The sequence below is a fragment of the Sinocyclocheilus anshuiensis genome, unplaced genomic scaffold (assembly GCF_001515605.1).
Source record: "Sinocyclocheilus anshuiensis isolate Anshui unplaced genomic scaffold, SAMN03320099.WGS_v1.1 scaffold62, whole genome shotgun sequence".
Classification (NCBI taxonomy): domain Eukaryota; kingdom Metazoa; phylum Chordata; class Actinopteri; order Cypriniformes; family Cyprinidae; genus Sinocyclocheilus; species Sinocyclocheilus anshuiensis.
Window position 1 is genome coordinate 8 of NW_015544180.1, and position 18,485 is coordinate 18,492.

General features: G+C 36.7%; 1 protein-coding gene across 1 annotated transcript; it reads right to left on the minus strand.

The window, feature by feature from the left end:
* Positions 1–1,247: 1,247 nt before the first annotated feature.
* On the minus strand, positions 1,248–15,463 carry LOC107696303 (serine/threonine-protein kinase N2-like). The gene is made up of 10 exons (XM_016496593.1): positions 15,289–15,463; positions 10,387–10,684; positions 10,028–10,173; positions 8,131–8,456; positions 4,672–4,880; positions 3,742–3,851; positions 3,509–3,652; positions 1,877–1,952; positions 1,441–1,570; positions 1,248–1,359 (listed from the first exon to the last, which is right to left on the minus strand). The coding sequence occupies exons 1-10, from the start codon at positions 15,385–15,387 to the stop codon at positions 1,248–1,250; spliced, it is 1,650 nt and encodes a 549-aa protein (XP_016352079.1). The 5' UTR covers positions 15,388–15,463.
* Positions 15,464–18,485: the final 3,022 nt, after the last annotated feature.

Below are 18,485 nucleotides of genomic sequence, written 5' to 3' on the forward strand. Positions count from 1 at the left end.
ATGAAAATTAAATGGTTTAAACACAACTGCCTGAGTTCTAATCTTGTGTAAAAACCTTTGTTTGTCCGCTTGAGTTTTTTGTACATTTTTAGATTTTCGGGTTTACTTGGTTGTGTAAATAGAGAACACAAATCTGTAGTCAGCTGAGTGAAACGATGCATAAAACATTAAAGGGATAGTTCACACAAAAATGAAAATTACCCCATGATTTACTCACCCTCAAGCCATTCTAGGTGTATATGACATTCTTGGTCTAAAAGAAGTCCAATAAAGCACATCCATCCAACATAAAAAGTAACCCACACGGCTCCGGAGGGTGAATAAAGGCCTTCTGTAGCAAATCGATGCGTTTTTGTTAGAAACATATCCATATTTAAAACATTATTAACCGTAATCTCTAGCTTCTGCAAACTGTCGTACGGGCGTTCATTCCGGCGGATGACATAAGCATAGCATAAGATCCGGTGAGAAGTGACGAATCAGCAAAACAAAACGCCGGTCATGAATAAGAAGTACAAAACAAAGATTTGAAATGAAAAATGTCGGGAGGATTTCGATATACTGTAAGCCAAGAGAAGACTGGTTTTCCTTTGCTAAAGTAAGGAAACTTTGCTTCCTTTGCTCCTGTAAACAAACGTCGGTTCTCGTGAGACTAGTATATTCTCAGTGGACTTTACGCTACGACTCCGTCATCCGCCGGAGTGAACACGCGTAAGACAGTTAGCATAAACTAGAGATTACGGTTTACAAAGTTTTAAATATGGATATGTTTCTTACAAAAATGCATCGATTCACTACAGGAGGCCTTCATTCACCCCCCAGAGCCATGTGGGACACTTTTTATGATGGATGGATGCACTTTATTGGACTTCTTGTAGACTATTGAAAAATATCACCCATTCACTGCCATTATAAAGCTTAGAAGAGCCAGGATATTTTTAAATATAACTCAGATTGTATTAGTCTGAAAGAAGAATGTCATTTACACCTAGGATGGCTTGAAGGTGAGTAAATCATGGGGTAATTTAAATTTTTGGGTGAACTATCCCTTTAAGACCAAGCAGAAGCTTCAACAAACCATGCAAGATAAACTAAGCAGAATAGAAGAATAAGTTTATGGGTACAATTTCACAGTATTTGGGAAGAGCTGCTCAAATATTCGCTTCACTTCCATCAAAGACCCATATATATAACCGTGAGTCAACAGAGCCGTACGTAGCCAGCTAAAACAGGACCGACAACCATTTTCAGTCAGTGAAGTCTCTGAGGTTTACCGTGCTTGACGTCTGTGTGTTTTTTCTCGTCACAGATGGAGGAGAGTCGCCGTCCAGCTGAATCTTCTGGATGGAAATCTCGCTGCTGAGGAAAGTTTGAAGTTCATGATGTCGGTCAGGATGAATGTCAGGTGATCAGATGCGTGTTTGCGGTGTGTTACAGTACCTGCTGTGTTGTGTGTTGGTGTGTTGTGTGTAGCTGTGTGTGGAGGAGCTCATGGGAATGGCGTTCTTCAGCAGACGAACCCACGTCGCCATGTCGACGTTCATCTGTTTAGCGCGCAGGAAGGCTTTACCTGAGCAAACGAACATACAGTAACTACTTCACAATACTATATCATATTATACTTAAGCTATTTTGAGACTAAAATAGATTAATTCAGGCGTATTATTACAAAAAGGCAGTTTTTATCATTTTCAAGTACATTTTACATAATGTATGTATATCTAGGTTTTTTAGCATATACATCCATATCAAACTTCATACTAAATTTCAAAGTGTATCCTTTACTGCTACCAGTGCATTCAGCATGGGATTCAGCTCTTGTGCGCAGTGTTTTTCCCAGCATGCATTGCTAACAGGCTTCGAATCAGTGATTTACCCTGCTGTTTGGAAAACACCTTCCTCTGCCGCTGTAGACGTGGACCTCGCTCTATCACAGGGTTGAAGAACATCACCTGTGACACACAAGCGTGAATACAAACCGTGTTTTATTAGGTACAGACTATCTACCAAAGCATGGGGCCAGCATGAGCTAAAAGGGATAGGGTTCACCCAAAAATGAAAATTACCCCACGATTTACTCACCCTCAAGCCAACCTAGGTGTGTACTGTGTATGACTTTCTTCTTTCAGACGAGTTCAATCGGAGTTGTATTAAAAAATGTCCTGGCTCTTCCAAGCTTTTTAATGGCAGTGAATGGGTGTTATTTTTCAATAGTCCAAAAGACGTCAAATAAAGCACATCCATCCATAATGAAAAGTATCCCACATGGCTCCGGGGGGTGAATAAAGGCCTTCTGTAGCGGATCAATGTGTTATTGTAAGGAAAATATCCATATTTAAAACTTTATAAACTGTAATCTCTAGCTTCCGGAGAGAGAGAGAGTGCAGCGGAGAGAGCAAAACAAAACACTGTTCATGAATTAGTAGTACAAAACAAAGATTTGTAAAGAAAAATGATGGAGGATTTCGATGTAAGCCAAGAGGAGACTGATTTTCCTTTGCTAAAGTTAGGAAACTTTGCTCCTGTAAACAAACGTCGGTTCTCGCAAGGCTAGCATATTCTCAGCTGACCTTACGCTTCGCCTACGTCATCCGCCGGAGTGAACACGCGTACGACAGTTAGCAGAAGCTAGAGATTACGGTTTATAAAGTTTTATAGATGGATATGTTTCTTACAAAAATGCATCGATTCACTACAGGAGGCCTTTTTCACCCCCGGAGCCGTGTGGGACACATTTTATGATGGATGGATGCACCTTATTGGACTTCTTTTAGACCATTGAAAAAAAACACCCATTCACTGCCATTATAAAGCTTAGAAGAGCCAGGAAAGTCATATACACCTAGGATGGCTTGAGGATGAGTAAATCATGGGGTAATTTTCATTCTTGGGTGAACTATCCCTTTAAAGAGCTCCCTGCGGATTTCTGTCAAAATAAAATTGATGGTATAACATTTGAAAGTGAAATAATTAAGATAATATAATAATAAATAATAGTACTGTAATTTTACAGTTGTATTGTAAAATAAAATTATTTTCTTAAATAGTATATATTTTTTTATTTTACAGTGAAATATTACAATAGTAAGATTTTTGTTTTTATTTTTATTTTATTATTTGTATAGATTTTTCATTGTATATGATCAATAATAATAATAATAATAATAATTTCTATATCAATAATAATAATTCCTTATTTTTTGATAGTTGTATTGATATATAAGTAAACGATTTTGGCCAAATTGTGCAGCCCTACACAGCAAACTTGGAATTATTTTCAAATAGCATTTTAAATCACAATCACAGATTTATCAGAAAAATCTGATTTCTTTTCCCCCCAAATTGTGCATCCCTACTAAAATTTTAGAAATTGCAACGTAATATGGTTTACTGATATCTGACATGAGTGACTTATTGGTGGTTTGGTAAAAAAAAAGAAGCATTTTAGTGTACCACTAAAACAGACCATGCTTGACCCATTAGCATGCGTTTGCGTGCGTGTTTGTACCTCGGCGAGCAGCAGTCCCTGCGGTTCGAGCTCCAGCTGTATTCGGTGTCTCTGATTGTCCAGAAAGTCCTCTAGCTTCAGGTACTTGAGCGCACAGAGCAAGCGATAGTCCCTCCAGTACACGGCGATCTCCATCTCTCTGGACTGAACGAGTTCATTAGCTGAATATCTGAGTACGCTGTGTCTGTGTGTGTGTGTGTGTGTGTGTGTGTGTGTGTGTGTGTGTTACTCACTCTCTCCAGCTCGAGAGTGAAGGTCTGATCCCATGTCTGTTCACCAACACTCCTCCAACACGTCTGTCCCACCACACAGTTCTCTAGCTTCAACACGGCGCTCACCTCCGCTAAACACACACAAAAAACACATCAGACGGTCATTCACTGTTGCTAAACACTGTACACCCTTCAACAAAAAACATTTACAACACTTAAAGGACTCGTATCATGGAAAACAACTTTTTTTCTTGCTCTTTTGACATGAGATTGAGGCTATATGTACCACACTGTGAATTTCAGAATTTCCTCTCTAGTAAATCCAGCCGATTTATTAAAATCAAAACTGCGAAAATGGCTGACTTTTTAAATATCAATGATTAGATGTCACAGCCGAGAGCTCATTAACATATGACCGCCCACATCTCAAGTTTTTAAAATGTTTTTGAAAGAAGTCTCTTCTGCTATCCAATGCTACATTTTTGATCAAGAAAGTCCAGTAAAAACAGTAATATTGTGAAATATTATTTTAATTTAATATAACTGTTTTCTATGTGGATATGTTTTAAAATGTAATTTATTGCCGTGATCAAAGCTGTATTTTCAGCATCATTACTCCAGTCTTCAGTGTCACATGATCCTTCAGAAATCATTCTAATATGCTGAATTGCTGCTCAAAAAAACCTTTATTATTATTATCAGTGATGAAAACAGTCGTGCTGCTTCATATTATTGTGGAAACGGTGATACATTTTATTTTTCAGGATTCTTTGATGAATAGAAAGTTAAAAAGAACAGCATTTATTTGAAATCGAAATCTTTTGTAACATTACATATGTCTTTACTGTCACTTTTGAGCCATTTAATGCATTCTTGATGAATAAAAGTATTTAAAAGTACCCCCAAACTTTGAGCGCTACTGTATCAGAATGAAAGCACAGAGACACTCACAGGACAGCTCTTCGCTCTTGCTGGGAGTCTTCAGGCTGAAGCTGCTGTTTCTGCTGCTCAGAGTGAGTTTGAAGTGCCGTCCGTCTCCAGGACTGAAGTGAGGCAAAACCACCGGAGACGTGCGACTGCGGCCCGGGACGATCTCCAACAAGCCCACACACCCCAGCAGACGCACCTGCAGCGTCCCTGAGCAGGACAGACCCGTCATACGTTCAGCATGAGCACATATATATATATAGATAGATAGATAGATAGATATATGTGCTGAGTGAAAATCTGTAATGAGCTTGTGTTTGATTTGTGAATGTAATTAGTAATATTTAATAACTGAAGACACACACAGCATACTGGACTAGTGAACATGAACTAGCACTGTGGTTGGATCAGTGCTGTTATTGCTAACTAAAACAAAAAATTAAACAAACTTACGTTAATTGAAATAAAATACACATTAACTGAAAATAAACCCTTAAAATTATTTTATTTTAATTAGTTGTCAAAAATAATAGAAACAACAAAAACACAGAACAAAATGACTAAAATTTGCATTAAAATTAAAATAAAAATGAATTCAAATTAAATAAAATTAAATGAAAATCAAAAAAGTAAGTTTTTTTTTATTATTAAAATGACAAACTGAAAACTAAAAAAAACATTAAAAAAAAAATAAAAATACTAAAACAAACTAAAAATAAATGTTAAGTGAAATTAAATATGAACAAACCTTAACACTTATTGCCACAGCAACATTTCTAATTTTCATTTAGATTAGTTGAATTAAAATGACTAAAACTGAAAACTAAACTGAAACTACATTTTTTTTTTTAAATTATTAAAAAAATAGGCAAAAAAACAAAACTAATAAAAACAACAAAAACACACAGCATAATTACTAACATTAAAATGAATATTTACTGAAATTAAGTATACAAAAACCTGATTTTATTTCAAATAGCTGCCACAGCAACCTTTTTTCATTTAGTTTAGGTTGAAAAATTACTGAAAGCTAAAATTAAACAAAATGAATGAAATTAATAAAAATAATTGACATATTAAATAGTAATAAAAACCACAAAACACACTAAAATTCCTGAAACTCAAACTAAAATTAAAATAAATGTTAACTAAAATAAAATAAACTAAATGAAAAATAGAAATGTTGCTGTGGCAACTAATTGAAATAAAATACATTTAAGTTAAAAACTAAAATGACTAAAACTGAAAACTACACTAAAACTGAAATGATTAACTAAAACAGCAGCTAATGAAGAACAGACCTTTTCACACACACTCAGAATGGCAAACTGCTCATACTATATTAACTGTGTATTAAGTACTGTACGCCATTCACAATATGTATGGAGCACCTAGATAAATGTCTACCGCTGCCAAAAAGTGCAGTATACAACCAGAGAGGGCTGCAAGAAACCCAAAGCGCTTGACCTGACTTTCCATTTCTAAAACGACGAACCAGAAGTGACGTGAACCGTAATTTCTAGCACTTTAGCTCTTAGAATCAACATTAAGGTGAATCAAACTGACAGGACAAGATCTCATGGACATTATTTTTCTCTGACCACCTTAAAACAAGAATTATCACCAAATTAAACTAAACGGATGTTAGGATGGGGCTCTCCATTAGTAGAAACTGCGATTTCACATTATAGTTCTTGTTGCAAATCGCCATCAGACGTCATTCCCCGAGTGGGCCGAAGGGTGGAGCGGCATTAATAAATCTATTCTTAACCAGCCGCTGCCGTCTGGCCCCAGGACACATGAGACATCAGCGCCGAAACACGCCATTAGAGTCCATTAGAGCCACACGCTTCAGCACCGTCCATTTTCTCCCTCCAGCTCTCATCTTTCTGTTTACATCTCCTCATGCCGCTTTAATTCTGACCCTTTCACTCTCTATCAATGAAGGCATTACTAAAGGAGTCATTATTTATCTAATTTTCTGTTATTTGTTGGAACACAAAAGGAGATTTTCCACACAGCTCTTTTCTATACAACAGCCAAAAAAAGTCAAGCTACACTCTTAAAAATAAAGGTGCTTCAAAAGGTTCTTCAAGCGATGCCATAGAAGAACCATTTTTGGTTCCACAAAGAACCATTCAGTCAAAGGTTCTTTAAAGAACCATCTCTTTCTTACCTTTTTATAATCTGAAGAACCTTCTTTCGCCACAAAGAACCCTTAAAGGGTTAAAGGTTCTTTATGGAACCCTTTAGACAAAAAGGTTCTTCTATGGCATCGTGAAGCACCTTTATTTTTAAGAGTGTATAAGAAGCACAGGAAACCAAGTCGTAGAATTAGGTAGGGACATGCCCTTACCAATATCCAGTGACTACCAAACTGTCCCTAGCAATATTTGATCAAACAATCAAATATATCTATATGTTTTTGTAATTTTGGATGCATCTGAAATATGTCATACCATTGATATTGAAGAAGTTAAAGTAAATACGTTTGAAAACTGTGCACTTTCAAGGACATTTTAGAAAGACTGTGCATAGAGGATCTGCAATAATGAGCAGCAAGTGAAAAATAATGCATTTTTTTAACATGAAAGCATGCTAACATATTCTATTACACCCAATACACTAAATAATGAGCTTTGAAAATAGCCTCATATGACCCCTTTAAGACCCCCAGTGCTCTGATGCTGCTGTGATGTCATTGGTTCACAAAATCAAAATTGTGTAATTATTGTCTGTTAAAAATGCTAGCATAAAAAAACTCTGTTTATGAATTATGAATATGTTGGCTCTTATGTCCCCACCAATGTCAGAAGCAAACTTACGCCCTTGCAGGAAACACTATAAAAAGTGCCAGTTCGTATGATTTGTGCACTATATTATACAGAAAGTCTTCTGAAGTCATATGAAGCTTTGTGTAAGAAACAGACCCAAATTTAACTCATTATGTAGTGGAAGGCATCCTTTATGCCAAAGTTCTGGATTTGGATTTGTAAAACGTCTGGTGTCATTTCAGCCAAACGCCATTGGTTTGGGAAAATGATCAGTGAATAGCAAATTAAATATGGGTCTGTTTCTGTCACAAAGATCTCATAAATCTTTATAAGATTTTGATTGTAGTGCTTTATGATGCTTTTCATCCATTTTTATTGGCGTAGTCACTTTGAACTGTCACTGTAAAGACACATTTGAACATTATGCCCTATTTCTCCTTTTGTGGAATAAACTGACAGAATTTCAATTTTTGGTGAACTATTCCTTTAATAGCTTGAGAAGATGGACCGTCTCTGAGATGCTCTGACGTCTAAACAGACACACAGCAGTCAGGGAAGACAGACAGTCATTTGTCTGTCAGAATTAGACTGTTTGACAAGATGACAGCAGACAGACTGGTTTGCAAAACATATGGATTCATGTCCTCACCGTATATGAAATATTATACTGGATAGAGATCATTTTAGTTGCCTTATATCACAATATCACTATAAAGTGAACCTGAGATGCAGTATGGACAAGACTAATGCTGAAGAAGTCTGACTACGTGAGATGAGACTCCCTCCAATGAGGCAAACAGAGAAAAGTGATGCTAAAGGACCTGTGTTTAAGCCATTAAGGAGCTTTATTATCATGTTAAGCTGATAAACGCTCATTTGTCGGAGGGAGTGAGATTTTATGCGGTGAGACATACCCTGAGTGTCGTCTGTCTGCTCGGTGGCCTGCATAGCTTTACGGATCTGCATACGGATGATGTCGATCTTTGTCTTACTGTCCTGCAGCATCTGCTGAGCCGACTGAAGCAGCTTTTTATCCTGAAGGACAAAGTGATGGATAAATGGAGACAGTCAGATAGATAGATAGATAGATAGATAGATAGAAAAAATGAAAGAAAGTCAGATAGATAGAAAGTCAGATGATAGATAGATAGATAGATAGATAGAAAGTCAAATAGATAGAAAGAACGAAAGAAAGTCAGATAGATAGACAGATAGAAAGTCAGATGATAGATAGAAAGAAAGAAAGTCAGATAGATAGATAGATAGATAGATATCACGATGCATCACGATTATATCAAATTTATTTTGTGCATTTTTATTAAATGATATAAGCAGGCTACTTTTAAAATAATTACAAATTAATAATAAATTTAAAACAATTGTTAAGATCCAAATAAATACAGCTTCAAAACATACAAGCAAATATAAAGTACTAAAGGGGGAAAAAAGACAATTACAAGTGATAAACAAAAAGTACTTTCAGTATCTGAGAGTGCTTTAAATGTCCGAAAGTTCACAGGCAATCATAGTTATGGGTTTTTCTTTTTTCCTCAGCATTATTGCTGTTTGATTATTACTGATGAGATCATAGACAGTGGCTGATCTGAAAACATAACTGACTGTGTTTACATCAATTTCGTATTCAGAGATGAATTTAACCGCAGCCGCGATTAAGCTCCAGGACAAACAAACACAAAGCAAACGGGAAAGTCTGTGAGTACGTGAGTTTCGTGCATCTAATACGTGCTGCATTCCAAACGGCAGACATGAAAGCACATCTAAAGTAAAACACTGAAATAATCAAAAATGCCCATATATCGCAAAAATGTTTTTACACTCGCATGAGGTGGTTTTTCAGGCAATGCGAAAAAGGAATAATTCGCAAAACTGCAATGAAAACGTTTTTTCCGCATTTACAGGTCACATTGCGTGGGTAAAAAGTCATATGATCATTCTTCAATGTACTATAACCTCCAAGATACACTTCATACTTCTCCATCAATGCTTGTGTTTATTCCAGCCGCGCCACGCATGTTTCTGAAGCGTCTCTCTGTGCTGCTTCTGTAAAGATACACGCTTACGCCTCCTTTGAATAAATATAGCCAAAATCCGTCAAAATCCCACCAAAATCCATTGCCATGACTTATCGTGAGAGGCAAAAGGTTACGTTTTAGTTTAGTTATTTATAAAGTTATTTATAGTTATTTAGTTTAGTTATTTATAAAATATTGCCAAAGTTTTGCGCAAATCTGTAATGGAAGCACGCCTACTGTCAAGCAATGCACGCGTGTCTCACAGCGCATATCCTGTGCAATGAAGCCCGCAGCGATTGTCTCTAGCTCACACACGTGCCATATGCATGTTCGATTCTGAGCATGTTTTTTTTCCCGCACTAAGCTTGGTTTTTCCAAAATGTGCCCAGATCTCGGATTTAAAAATAGTGGGTGCATTTTTTAATACTCACGGGACAAGCACTTATGCGAATGACGTCAGTACGCTATAATCGATTATGGTCTATTACTGCATTATACACCCCTAATAGATAGACAGTCAGATATAGACCATCAGAGAGATAGACATTAGATAGATACATAGACGTTCATTACCTTTGTAACCCCATTGGCGTAGATGGGGATCATGTTCTCTGCCCCCTGTTTGACCTTCAGTTCGATGTTGAGCTGTCGCTCCAGAGCCTTAATCCTGTCCTGATTGGCTGAGGAGCGACCCGGCGTCCCGAGAGGCTGAAGGTCATCTGGGGGTCAAAGACAGGGTCAAACATTCATCCGGGGTCACGGTCTAACAGGGTTATGAAGGCTGTAAATATATACATCAATTTGCCGTATGTTCACAACAAATCACATCATCCCTGAACATTCGTATTCACTCATCAATAATGAAGAATTTGACATTAAACTCATTTCTTACATGCAGCCTTAAAGGTAAGCTAATAATTATGACCCCTGACCTTTGCTGTCATCGTGACCCTTGACCACGATGTGGGCGTCCAGCTCCTGCAGCTGAGTGTGGAGCGAGTCCAGCTTGCGGCTGGAGCTGCGTAACTGGCTCTCCACCTGCTGGGCGTTGCGTTTGTCAGTGGTGGCCCGCCGCAGGTTCTCCGCACCTGCTTTTATCTTCAGCTCCTTCCGGATCTCTCTCCGGATCCTCTCTCGCTGCTCGTCCAAACGCTGCTGTACGCTGGAGTCTGAGAAATCGGAGTTCTGGTCCAGTCCCAGCTGCTCCAGGACGGACAAGCCATCCGAATCCTAGGAGAAACAGGAGGGGTCAAGGGTCAATGCTGGCAGACTGAGGTTATGTATGGATAGACAGAACAATAGATAGAATGACAGAAGGATAAATAGACTGAATGACAGACAGAAAAAAAGATAGATAGAATGATGGATAGATTGATAGATGGACAGAAAGAACCAGACAGACAGATAAAATGATAGATTGATAGATAGACAGAACGAGAGAGATAAAACAACAGAACGACTGACAGACAGAAAGAATGACAGAGATGATCGATAGACAGAATGACGGACAGATAGAATGATAGAACCGAATAAGAGACAGACAGATTGAACGAGAGAGATAGACATACAGAACAATAGACAGACAGAAGAGATAGATAGAGAGACAGAAAGAATGAGAGAGAAAGAGAATGATAGATATTTAGAATGATAGCTAGATAGAACGATAGATAGAACAATAAAACTGATAGCTAGAAAGAACGATCGATAGATAGATAGAACAATAGATAGATAGATAGACTTTAAAATTATGTCGTTAAATCTGTTGATACTTCATTGATGCTTCATCAACTTACAGATGAAGCATCAATGAAAACACATGGAAGTACAGTAAATATGTGTGTAGTTTCTGTAATTTGATTTTCAATGCAATTATAACAATGATGGTTTCACAGAAATGACTTTGAAAGAAAAGTGGAATAATCAGTTCTGCTTGTGAGTATCTAGTTTACTTGCTACTAAGTTCCTCAAAAAAAGAAAAAAGAAAAAAAACTCTGAAAATCCAAGTATTAATGACACAGATCTTGCACTGCGGCAGTAAACATAACACTGTTTCCTGGACTGATATAAACCAGAGCACACTGATTTCAAAAGACTGAAACAAAGAGTGTGATGTCTGCGTCTGAGACTCTTCACAGACCCGGGGTCAGTGACGGCACTGCTGTTCATTGATTCAGTACGAGCAGAAATAACTCCCTCACAGCAGGACATAAACACACCACCTGCTCTTAGACCAAAACCACTGACATCTCAAACATCGTACGGCAGTCCAGACCAGATTCTGAGTGTGTCTGATAGACATGAAGAGAAATCAAATATTAGACCTGTGAATGCCATTCATTAAATCAAGTGTCTGTATCTGCGGTGACTTTGATGCTTTTTAGTGCAAGCATGAAGTCTGAACTGAAATATTTGGCATCAGTAAACATTTCGGCGGACCTGAGGCAGTGAGGGAACTAAAGAGTGCAAAACCTTTTTTTAAATATATATATATTTTTTTTTATATATGCACTTTCTTATGTTTACAAAAGGGCTAGTCTCTGCTACTCACCAAGGCTGCATTTATTTGATCAAAAATACAGTAAAAACAGTGAAATATTATAAAAATGTTCAGCATCATTACTCCAGTCTTAAGTGTCACATGATCCTTCAGAAATCATTCTAATATGCTAATTTGCTGCTCTAAACATTTATTATTATTATTATTATTATTAATGTTGGAACTAGTTGTCCTGGTTCATATTTTTGTGGAAACTTTGGGGAAAGAAAGAATTTAAATTAAAAAAATAAAAATAACAATGATACTTTTATTCAAAAAAAGTTTTTTTAATCAATATAGGTTTCCACAAAATTATTTTAAAATATATTAAATAGATTAAAAATAGATTAATATATTAAACCAGTTATTTTAATCAGTAATAATATTTCACAGTATTACTGTTTTTACTGTAATTGATCAAATGGCTTTGTTGTGCATAAGAACAAAAAAACAACTTCATTATTCAAAACTTTTATATCCAGTAGTGTATTTATTTGATATATTTTTAATTTCATCTTAATGCCGTTTTTACATTTTACATTCATATAGCACTAACTTTATACAATACGAATTACTGAAAAGCAGATTTAGAATCAAATTAATCACAAGAGAGTCACAAAAAGTTTCAGCAAGCAATAATTTCTTAAATACAAAAAGGCTCAACAGAGGATCAAGTGCATTTAAATTCATCTGTGCAACTTTAATTGAAACTCCTGTTGTAGTCTTTGTCAGTGATCCGTCATGAGTCAGCAGCGGTGTGAGGAGCAAAGGGCAGCTCTGCGGTTCAGCGCTCATGCTGAGGAAGTCAAAGACATCAAGAGAAACCTTATAATCATGGATAAGGTAACTGACTGTTGACTCGCAAACAGAAGTTCTCTTTTGTGTTTTGTTTGTGTTGGCCGATACCGACACAAGAGACAAAAGAATCGCACAGACTGAGTTGAACTGCAATCAAACATCGCCCAGCTGAAATATAACACACTTCACGCAGCCACTTTAAGACTAAACACACGTCTGGCAGTGTAAATAGAGCAGGTAGCAGACTCAAGACACCGCAGAAACATTCAGCTGACAGAGAGCGAACGACACACACGAACATTGTGACTCAATAAGGAAGTTCAGCCGTGAGCAGCTCACTTACAAAACACACACATAAAGCATGTAGGAAAGAAAAACCACAATGAAATCTCTTTCAAATCTCAATAGTTCCTTCAAGTTCGCAGGAGTTTTGCTGAACTTTCCTGATGTTCCTCCTTTCAAAAGGACCCAGTTAATCGCACATTTGTGACTTTGGACCACAAAACCAGTCATAAGGGTCAATTTCTCGAAACTGAGATTTATACATCATCTAAAAGCTGTATAAATAAGCTTTCCATTCATGTAAGGTTTGTTAGGATAGAACATTATTTGGCTGAGATACAACTATTTGAAAATCTGGAATCTGAGGGTGAAAAACACTTTATCATTACTGAGAAAATCGCCTTTAAAGTTGTCCAAATGATGTTTTGATATATTTACGGTAGGAAATTTACAAAATATCTTCATGGAACATGAACTTTACTTAATATCCTAATGATTTTTGGCATAAAAGAAAAATGTATAATTTTTACAAATACAATGTATTGTTGGCTATTGCTACAAATATACCCCAGCGACTTAAGACTGCTTTTGTGCTCCAGGGTCACATTTATCTCCTCTAAAGTTTCAGAAAAGATCTCAATATCTAAAATTAGACACGATCTCAAAAGTCAGAGATCTCAGTGTGGACGCATAAAGGTATAAACATTTCAAATGGATCTGAGCTGCTCTCCATGTTACTTTTAAAGCTCTACTCAGTCAAAATTGTGAATAAAACAAAGATTATTGGGCGTATGTTTTACAAAACACTATTTCAGTCTCATGTTTAATTCAACATGTTACTTGCTGTTTCTTTATAATTATTTGTGAAATTTACTAGCAATTTATTTGAAATCCTTAAACCAAATTATTATCAGTATATATTCCTATTTGACTCATTTGGGTCTGAATCTTATGTATTTAAATACACATTACTGGTCTATTGTGAATGATCCATCAGATCACGTTTCTAATGCAATAAAGTTTGTCTTCATACTTTGAACTTTCTCCTCCTCTGCAACGACTTTCCTTTTCCTCTCATGTCATCAATTCATCTTATTCATCAGCCACCTTCACACAAAGACATGTTCACCATCCAATCATTTAATCAGATTTTTTTTTTCTTTATCTTTATATCCTGTTTCACTCAGAAACATGTCTCATTACGGAAGTCGAATGTCTTGTGAACACCACTAAGCTCTGAGCAGCATTAGTTTCACTACAAACACAGTTCAGAAACATCACAAATGCAAAAACACAACAGTTATAAACCATCATCATCACCACGATCTTTGTCTCGCAAAAGTTTAGTTCAGACCTTGAAAGAATAAATTCTGTCATCCTCATGTCGTTTCAAACCTGTAAGACTTAAGAATAAAACAGAACATAAAAGACGACATTTTAATAATCATCTAAGTGTTTTTTCACCGATAGGGCCCAATAACTAAAAATATATATATATATATATAAAAAAAGAAACTTATTTTAAGTTGGTTTACGTTTTTTCCATTTAGTTTAAGTACTAAAATGACAGACTAAAACTGAAATAAATGTTAATAAAACAGTGACACTTTACAATAAGTTCCCATTAGTTAATGCATTAACAATGAGCAATACATTTCTGACAATATTTGTTAATCTTTATTAACTTTAGTTGATAAAAATACAACTATTAGTTCATATTAGCTCAGGTCCGTTAAATAATATTAACAGATACAACTTTTAATTTGAAAAATGTACTAGTAAATGTTGAAATCTGCTTTGATTTCAAATCACCTGACATCAAAAGATCAATAAATGCTTTCAAAGTATTTTTCATTGTTAGTTACTTCATATAGTTCACTAATGCTAACAAATGGAAGTGTTACCAAAAAAACAACACACATTTAAAATAATAACAATAAAAAATTAAATAAATGACAAAAACACAAAGTTATTAAAACTTTAACTAAAATTAAAACGTATATATATATATATATAAACTAACTCAAAATATTAATACATAAACAATAGTATATTAAAGATACTAAAATATCTCCATTCTTTAAAATATCATCTTTTATGTTCTAAAATAAAAAATAAAGTCATACAGGTGTGGAACGAGGTTTTAGGTGAATAACAAACTGCAGATCAGTGCCATACAGACAGTTCAATGTGAACTGAGCAGATTTTGAGCTCCTACCACATGTTCGGCCTCCGTTGGGGCTGGGGCTGGGGCTGGGGCTGGGCTGGAGGGAAACTCCTCCAACGAACAATCTCCCGCATCTCCTTCACTGTCCATCACCTCCTCTCCTCTCCCATTCTCTTCAGACCATACACTGTTCTGTCTGTTATTAGAGCCACTGACACCACATAAAGCCATGGCTTCCGCTCAGAGAGAACGGCTGCAACAGCTTCCTGTTCATCGCTACATGATGACACACAAGAGACGTTTGCACAGGAACACACACACACACTTGTGCACGTGGATAGCTCGCTTTTGAAATCTCTCGACCAACTTCCTGCTCAGAGACAAGCTCTGCAGATTGGCACCATTACAACAAGTGTGTGTTTTAATATGCAGTATGATATTTTTGTGAACTCTTGTGACTGTTCTGAAACAAAGAGGAAACGAAACCATCCAAACACACACACACACAACTGCATCATTCAAACACACTGTCTTAAATTCACTGCAACTGAAATACCGTTTCTAGAATATAGAACATAATGAATAATGTTCCCAAAGGCCATCCATGATGTGGATGAGTTTGTTTCTTCATCAGATTTAGAGAAATGTAGCATTGCATCACTTGGTCAGCACTGGATGCTCTGCAGTGAATGGGTGCCGTCAGAATGATGTTTTTATCAGCTGTTTGGACTCTCATTCTGACCGCACCCATTCACTGCAGAGGATGCATTGGTAATATAATGCTACATTTCTCCAAATCTGATGAAGAAACAAACTCATCAATATCTTGAATGGTCTGAAGGGAGTACATTTTCAGCAAATATTCATTTTTGGATGTTCCTTTAATGTGTGTGTTTATCCATATAAAGGCACAGGACTTGTGGTTTCTACTGTCCTCAGATGGTTCTGGCTACAACATCTGAGTTATTACTGTATCAAGCTGTTCTAAAGAAAGAGATGATCTATGTTCTGAATATAAATATGATCCAATTTATTATCAGCACTTTAATGTCATGCATCTTTCACCTCATGTCCAAATTTGACCAGGTTAAACTGAGCGACTACATTCCGAAATGACAGTGGAAAGCTTCCCGTAGCGTTTCACAGGGTCTGTAAGGCTCCGCCCACGATGCCCCGCCCACAAATCAGACTGACAGCGTAACGTTCAGGTATTCCGGCCTGGAACGTTTCCCAGAAGCCATCCGACTGCTGTGTTTACAGACAACATTACACAGGAACCGAATGAAATGAGTTCACTTTGAAAAACAGACAGAGCAAAGCAAAGCCACTGAGGTACACAGGTTTCTTTTCTTTTTTTTTATCTGTATGTAGTATTTAACACTTTCACAAAAATTTGTTTTAAACTGTTTCAACAACTGTCATCAACTGTTTCTGCAACTAAAAAAAATTAGGAGGTTAACAATAGAAAATTATTACAGAGCTACAGTTAACCCAAAATTCAACTTTGATATCTGAGTGAAAGACTGGGGTACCCTAGCAACACCCAAGCAACCGTCTATAACACCCAGTAACTGCCTAGTTACCACCAAAAACACCCTAGCAGCCATATAGCAATGACTTCGCAGCCACCAAGAATTAGGAACCACCCAAAACACTCTTGCAACAAATTAGCAACCACCTGAAACACCCTAGCAACTTCCTAGCAATGCCCTAGCAACCATCTATAACACCTATAGGGCCCTATGATTTCCATGATGCATAAAACACACTCAGAAAAACAACACAGAATTTCTGAAAAACGTCAAACATTTATTATTGTTATTATTATTATTCCTGAATTTAAATTATTATTAAAATTAGTTAAAACAGCATTTAGGAAAAAATAATTTAAGAAAAAAAAAAAAGAATTTCATAGGATCATAGACCTAGCAACTGCCTAGCTACCACCAAGAATACCACAGCAACTGCCTAGCTACCACCAAGAACACCATAGCAACTGCCTAAGCCCTAGAAACTGCCTAGCTACCACCAAGAATACCACAGCAACTGCCTAGCTACCACCAAGAACACCATAGCAACTGCCTAGCTACCACCAAGAACACCCTTGCAGCCATAGATGTGTATAGGTAGATTCCTCATTCGACCGATCCAAGCACGTAGACACATCTACCATCTTGGAACATCGACAATGTCGTCACAATAAAAATCAATGAGTTTCAAGATGCAACAACATTGTGCAGCATCTGGTTGCAAAAACCGTCTTAATTAAAATTCCTGAAGAAACTGGATAAACTTTCACAGGTAAGAATATGTTTGTTTTTAATATCTATTAACTCAATATTACAGGTTTTTAAACTACAGTACCTTTTAAATGCCTTGTTAGCTAACGGCTTTGCCTTGTTGTATTGTGTTAATTTAGCAAAAGCATCTTCTGAAGTCTACTGAAGATATATATTATTCATACATGTGTATAACTACAGTTACAGTGCAGATGCACGGCCTTGACATTCCAATATGGCGGACGGCTTAAGCATAGCGGCCCATAGAAACATGAGGAATCTACCTATACATATCTATGCTTGCAACTGCCTAAGCCCTAGCAACTGCCTAACTACCACCAAGAACATCCCATCAACTGCCTAGCAACCATATTGTAATGCCCTAGCAGCCTCCCAGAACACCCTAGCAACCACAACAAAGCCCTAGCAACTACTCAGAACATCCTATTAACCACCTAGCAATGCCTTAGCACTGCCTAAACACACACCCATAGCAACTCTATATCAGCGCAAACACAATGCTCCAGTTTAATAAAATGAAACCCCAGCAACAAGCTCCAAATATCAGGGTTTGTTTTACTTTTTTTATATCGTGTATCATGGGTTTTGTGCAAAGAGGATCGGATTTCAAGAGATCTGAATGATTGCTAGTCCACACGTCTCACTGAGTGAAAACTACACCTGATCAACGAAAGGCGCGTGTGGACGAGAGACACTAAACAGAGAGAGACAGGAAGTTATTAGTGAGCGTCGAGTGGACTGATCCATTTCTCCTAGTGCTTTTGGCAGCAACAACTATCAACTTAAATGTAATAAAAACTGAATTAGCAGAAGGACTCTTGCTGCTGAGAAAGACAAAAATCCTTTGAACAGATCTCAGAAAACCAATCAAATCACACTAAATCTACCTCAACGTTAATCCGCGCATCAGTTTTAACATACAGTATATATATATATATATATATATAT

Excerpts from the sequence above, each read along its gene's own strand:
- LOC107696303 (XM_016496593.1), bottom strand. The coding sequence starts at position 15,387 with ATGGACAGTGAAGGAGATGCGGGAGATTGTTCGTTGGAGGAGTTTCCC. Across the intron at positions 3,653-3,741 it reads TCACTCTCGAGCTGGAGAGA|TCCAGAGAGATGGAGATCGC; the intron begins GTGAGTAACACA and ends GAACTCGTTCAG. Across the intron at positions 1,953-3,508 it reads AGGGACTGCTGCTCGCCGAG|GTGATGTTCTTCAACCCTGT; the intron begins GTACAAACACGC and ends TGTGTGTCACAG.